General features: G+C 44.7%; 2 protein-coding genes across 3 annotated transcripts; one reads left to right on the top strand and one right to left on the bottom strand.

Moving 5' to 3' along the window:
• The first annotated feature begins 404 nt into the window (after nt 1-404).
• On the top strand, nt 405-4,145 carry LOC104426724 (protein NETWORKED 3C). Of its 2 annotated transcripts, none has more exons than XM_010039866.3 (3): nt 405-608; nt 1,185-1,326; nt 3,101-4,145. In XM_010039866.3, the coding sequence occupies exons 2-3, from the start codon at nt 1,212-1,214 to the stop codon at nt 3,880-3,882; spliced, it is 897 nt and encodes a 298-aa protein (XP_010038168.2). In that variant the 5' UTR covers nt 405-608; nt 1,185-1,211; the 3' UTR covers nt 3,883-4,145. The 2 variants fall into 2 exon arrangements, with proteins under 2 accessions (XP_010038168.2, XP_039160030.1); XM_039304096.1 differs by lacking the exon at nt 405-608 and adding an exon at nt 619-783.
• Nucleotides 4,146-4,912: 767 nt separating this feature from the next.
• LOC104427965 (classical arabinogalactan protein 26) lies at nt 4,913-5,389 on the bottom strand. Its single transcript, XM_010040970.2, has one exon. The coding sequence runs from the start codon at nt 5,387-5,389 to the stop codon at nt 4,913-4,915; it is 477 nt and encodes a 158-aa protein (XP_010039272.2).
• Between the last annotated feature and the right edge of the window lie 861 nt (nt 5,390-6,250).

The raw sequence follows: 6,250 nt of genomic DNA, 5'->3' as shown, positions 1-6,250 counted from the left end.
ATATGATATAACGAAATCCATAAACTTCATAAACTATTCTATTTCGATATATTTTAATTAAAAATCCAAATGACTATACGTACATACCGTTTAAAAATGACCTATATTGACCCACGATTATTATCCATTGAATTTCGACTTTAAAAGTCCATGAAGCAAAGATTTCACTTCAAGAAGAAAATGCACGTCGCTGCGGCCTCACTTTTGTCACGGTGCACACGTCCCTTTCTTTTTACGCAGGAGAGTCGGCACGTAAGCTTCGCTTTGGTTTGAACTCGTAGGCGAGGCTAACCACATGGATCGACCGTAATCTTTGAAAAGATAATCTTTTCCTTTTCCTTTAAAAAGATAAAGTCTTTTTCTATCTCATTCTCTTCTTCAATTTTTAAAGGAGTTAAAAAGGGAGGGGAGATGGATGGAGAGAGAGAGAGAAATGTGGTCGCAAACTTCGAGGAACTCAAATATAATAGCCAGCCACAAGTCCAAAAGTCACCATCCCACATGAGGGAGAGACACTGAGCCTCGCGTCAACACCGAACTACACAGACGCTCCCACCGTCTGCGAGTTTCGCGTCGGAGAAACCGAAGCCACTCCTCCATTCCTCAAGGTGCTCTCTCTCCCATCTCTCTCTCCCATCTTCGACTTCGGTCTGTTCCATCTCATCCTGCAGCGCGAAGAACTTGCGAGTAGATACGTTAATGGGGCTGTTCGAGGCGTTCTTTCTTTTGAATTTGGAAGGGACCTGAAGCCCAGATTTCTCTGCTCTCTCGTCGACGGATTTGGTGCTTAAAGTTCTCGTCTTTTTTAATCGGCTTGCCAGTTGTTTTTCCGTTGTGTTGGCGGTCATGGTTCATGGTCAAACTACGCCAAGGTGTTTTTTTTTTTTTTTTTTGAAGATTCGGGAGTTTCCCTCTTTTTGCTTAGAGGTGAAAAGACGAGCCTGTCCCCCCCGTCAGACCTGAATTTGATAGTTTCGTCGATTCAGTTTCCATACCGGCTCGATTCCTTTCCTCTGGATCCCTTCCCGTTCAGTTCTTTTATTTTTTTTATTTTAAAGCCGCAACTGCTTTAAGGGTTCAGTGCAATGTTTAGAGCATTTCTCGGTTCATCTCATCTGCCTTTCGTTTCTTCTCTTTTGCCTTTCCTAACCCTTCTTTTCATCGATTTCGCTAACGTTTTGAAGGTAAGGTAACGAAGGAGGGGAGAGAAGATGGTGGAGATGGTGGTGACGATGAAGAGGCAGCCCTCGAATTCGCAGTGGTGGTGGCTCGACAGCCACCACAACGCCGCCAAGCGTTCGCCGTGGCTTCAGTCCACGCTATCAGGTACGAAAATAAAAGATCTGGTTACCGATTTTTCGTTCTATAATTTCTCAGTGCGAATTTGAAATTGTCAAGAAAGGACAAAAAGAGAAAAGGAAAATAAGGTATGGCTGACGACTCGCCGTTTTTCGACCGTTGGGAAGCGTGTCCCCTTCTGAGTTCTCGTATTTGAAAATTCGAATTCTTTTTGTTTCTTTCAGTGCTTACCTTTTCTGGTGGGGTAGGTTGACTGGTAAGTGTGGAAGATCACGAGCAATGATGGTTAACTTTGATGTTGGGTGACTTTTGTTGGTTGATTTCATTTGCATCTACTAGTGCTCAGAAGGTCCATGATATATGAAGGGAAGTAATTTGCAGTATTTCAGAGTGGGACCACTGTGACTTTGTATGATATTAATTAGATAAAGCAGTGACAGAAGTGCTGGATCCATGTGAGGGTCGCGGAGCCTTCCACTTCCACCGCTGGATCTCCATCTACTATATGATATTTTCAGTCTAGACATATCAATCTCGACAGCACGTGACGTTTTTTGTGTTTTGTGTGCGAGAGAGAGATTATAGTGATGGAGGGTGGTCCTCACCACAGAAAATCAATGGTGGCTGCGATTTTGTTGCTAAGTGGGCTTTAAAGAAAGGGAGATTTTCTGAATCTAGGCCCAGGATTTATGCTCGTCTTGTCACTCTCATATTCTTTCTGTGGATTTATGGTGACTCGATTTTGTCACAACTTCTTGTGGCTGTTGATGCCGTGATTTGTATGAAACTTGAAACTTGGGCCGTCGACATCGTTCCTTTTTCTCGTCTTGATTCGGCTTGATATTGCCAAAGCCTGTGAATGATGCTAGTTTGGACCCATTTAAACTAGGCAGAAGTAAAAGTAACTGTGATACTGCGCAGTTCGATTTATAACTACTGTTCTTTTCTTTTTAGTGATAGTTTTGATTTAATGTAAGTTCTGGACACTGTAGATGATGCTAGCTTAGGCCTATTTAATCTAGGCAGAAAATAAAAGTAAGTATGGTACTGCACAGTTCGATTTATTAGGACGGTTCTTTTCTTTCTAGTGATAGTTTTGATTTAATTTAAGTTCTGGACACTGAGCATATGTCATATGGAAGCTGGATTTATTTCTTTGGGTGTTCTGTTCTGTTCCGTTACCTGAGGCCCACAAGGCACTCTTTAGTCAGTTCTTCATTATTAGCAGTGGTCTCTGAAATATTTCACTCATCAATTAATTGTTACTAAGATCACTCTTTATGGCCTAATGATCTGTTGGGCCCATGACAATCTAGTCAAAGACATGCTTTCCTAAATATGATGATGAATCTGTTGATGGAAAGCTTCAAGGTAAATTACATTTCTCATCTGCTATTTTTGTTGCCTTTTGGGGCCTACATGTTTTCTCTCTGCTTCTTCTGTCTTACTTGAAGCATAATCACTAAGAGACTGGCTTCGTGTTTGCGAGAGTTGATGGGTCCGTTTTCGTTGATAAAGTATTGTGGTTGTTAATAATCCAGATAAATTGCTTTTAGTAAAGTAGCAATCATGTTCAACCTTCACAATGGAGCTTCGTTATTTTTATTGAATCAATCATAGTACTGTGGACTGGGCAGCTCTATGAATTTTGGAACGCAAGTAAAATCCGTAAAATGTGCATAGGTTATCAAGTTTCGTCTTCTCTTTACAGTCCATCCATCCTAGAATTTTGTGCAGTATTCTAGGACAAAGTTGCAGTCCCTGGACCTGCTGACATAGATTGCTCTGTCCCTTCATCCAGAGCTAGATGACAAGACGGAAGCGATGCTGAAGCTGATTCAGGGAGACGCAGACTCTTTCGCCCAACGAGCGGAGATGTACTACAAGAAGAGGCCTGAGCTGATGAGCATGGTGGAAGATTTCTACCGCGCGCACTGCCTTTTGGCCGAGCGGTATGACCAGCTCAAGTCTGAAGGGGGGACTCGCCTCCTGACAACTGTCGGATCACCATTTTCCTGTAACAAGTATCGCAATGAGAAGTCGATGTCGGTGATGGACCAAAACTACGACAGCTACTCGGAGTCCTTTGAGCACGAGGAGAGCACTGAATCCGAAGTCGAGGATCCCGAGGAGGAAGAAGTAACTGGACACAGGCGCCCAGAAACCGAAACCACGGGAGACAGGATTGAACATAAGCCCTGCCAGAAGAATGAAACCGTTGTTTCTCACGAAAAGGACCATGCCTGGCGGGCCCACGAAGAGGCGAAAGAAGGGTCAGGATCGAGCTGGTTCAGCGAGGACGAAGTGAAGAAGCTGAAGGAAGAGATAGAGAGGCTCAAGGAAGAGAACAAAATGCAGAAGGAGAAGCTGGTGCAGAAGGACGAAGAGAAGAGGGAGGTGATAAGGCAGCTGAGCCTGACTGTGGGATTGTTGAAGGATGATAATGCGAGGCTCAAAAAGCGCGTTGTTGCCAGAGAAGCCAAGAAGTTTAACCTCTTTGAGTTCGACAAATTGAAGGGTGGATTTCTGGGGATGCTGTTCAATGGGTCTTCAAAGTCCCTACCCACAGTTGTAGCTCTGTAGATGGGTATGTCTTGTAACATAATTTACTGTACTAAGTAGTAGAGGAACATGTACTAAGAGTGCTCTAAAATCAAGACTTGAAAGCATAGTTAGGGTGTTAGTCAAAAGGTCGGTTCCTTTTTTCAATCATCGGGGTTCCTTTCATAGGATCAGGTTGTAATATCTATGTAATCTTTTACAGCTGTAGCTCAAATGATATGTGACATGATTAGGCCAGTCCTATTATATTTTAAGCGGGCATGTGCTGTTGCAGATTAAAATCATTAATCAATCCCAAGCGACATGTTGTCCTTTTCCTCTTTCCAGCAGCAGCTCCCCCTCTGAAGTACCTAATCCCACTATTACTTTCTCTCCTGGAAAAAGGAGGCCACTTTTATCATTTCCTTATCTTTCCCAATGACTTGTCAGTTGGATTAAAATAGCCCCTGTTTCCTAATGTTTAAGCTATAGATTACTAATGATACTTGATGCAGATCCTACGCCTGATCGATTGGCTATAGATTACTAATGATACTAACGGTTGGAGCGACAAGGCAAAGTAACCATCTTTTTAGAAAGGTCGCCAGTCTAATTATACACCACTTTACCAGAATTCAGAGCTGCCAGAGCAAGGGGTTAGAACCAAAGTGAATTTCCTAAAACAGTGAAGCGACAGTGGCGATGCTCAAAACATCTCAATACCAACAAAGAAAGATGAACAAGGAGCACATGCCAAGAAACCCTCAACCACTCTCAAAAGGGCCTGTGCATGGGGCTCACTAGCTCTTTGTTTTCTTCCTTTCACCCTTTTCCCAATTGGAAAAGAGCACAAAAAGAACAGTTAACTAAAGAATAGCAATTATTTTATATGAGCAGGGATAGAATTGCTGTCCTATGACAACTTACATTTGTGCCGTACACACTTCATTCACCAAGAAAAAAGAATTATGGGATAATAACAGGTACTGTGAATTGTAAAGAGCGAATCTTGAATCTACAGTGACGAGAGTAAAGCAAAAGCACCCACTTGGGGCAGACTGCGATTTTTGCCTCACACACCGGGAAGCAACACCAAGCACAATGCTACTGACAAACAGAGGACTACTCCAGCAAACGAATTCGCAACCCTTGGCGAGGCTGCGACTGGCAAGGCCTGGGACGGAGGCAACGCGCCGTTGGGCCCGGGGGCAAGCATTTCGTCCGGGTTCGGTGGGCTGGGGCTGGACGGGATTATTGGCAGCATGGACGCGTCGGGGGCGGCCGCCTCGTTGCCGGGGGACGGAAGCAGCGGGGTGATGTCGGGGGACAGTGCCGGGGAGGGGGAGAGAGGGGAGGACGGGAGGAGCGACGGGGCAGCGGAGATGGTGGTGGAGGGGGAGGACTGAGGGGCGACGCCGGGCAGCGTGGCCGGTGCTGCTGAGATGGTGGAGATGAGTAGCTTCTGGTGCGAGGCAGGGGTGGCCAGTGAAGTGCAGGACAGCAGCGAGAGCACGAGCATTGCCAACAAGAGCGACCCGAGAGGAGCCATTGAACGATGAAGCGACCGAAGCTCTCTTCTCAGGAAACTCTTATGAATGCATGAACTAGAGAGAGAAAGAGATGATGTGGGAATTATGAGGAGAATGTGATGAGGTTATGATTGAGCATTATTATAGGTGGAAAGAGAGAGAGAGAGACAGAGAGACATGGATGAATCACGGAGAGGACAGAGGCTTATATTGGGATCCGCCTGTGACGATCCACAGCTCTGCAACGCGACGCTTTCCCCCCGCTAGATGACAAAGCGGGTGCGCGGTTCTTTTCTCTCCTGTAGCACATGAACGCGTGAGGTGTCTTTCGACCTTTTCTGCCCGAGTTATAAATACTCGGTCGTGAACACTTATGTTTTCTTCCCCCCCTTGTGAAATTCAATTGGATCTTTTCGAACCAAAAGAAAACATCAGAAGATCCAATTGGAGTCTGCTTTACCCCTCTAAAATATGACAAAAGTTATTAACAAGGCCAGTACAGAGGACAGCATGCGGCTGATCCCATCAGCACCATCCGATTGCATCATGCCCGGAAAAGAACAACGTAGCCAGAGCAGCTAATATGACTTTCTGATTCATTGTTTGTAGTAGGCCCGGAGGAGTGCAAAGGAGATTCGATCACAACTGGCAGCCCCAGTTTTCAGAATCTGCTCGGATGGAAACCCCTACCTAAATCATGAAACTAAGTTTTCGGCCGTTTCTTTCCTCTTGGGTTTTATGGTTGATTTTTCCTTTTGACAGACGAGAGACTTTGCAGTTTGACTGAAGCAAAATCGGATGATTCGCGTGGTTTTGTAATGAATTTCTTCCAATATTGCTAGAGAAAGTTTATAAATTTAGTTTGTTAGTTGATGCGACAA

This window comes from Eucalyptus grandis, chromosome 11, assembly GCF_016545825.1.
Source record: "Eucalyptus grandis isolate ANBG69807.140 chromosome 11, ASM1654582v1, whole genome shotgun sequence".
Taxonomy (NCBI): domain Eukaryota; kingdom Viridiplantae; phylum Streptophyta; class Magnoliopsida; order Myrtales; family Myrtaceae; genus Eucalyptus; species Eucalyptus grandis.
The sequence above is the reverse complement of the archived record's forward strand: the minus strand, read 5'-3'. Positions and strand labels throughout refer to the sequence as shown.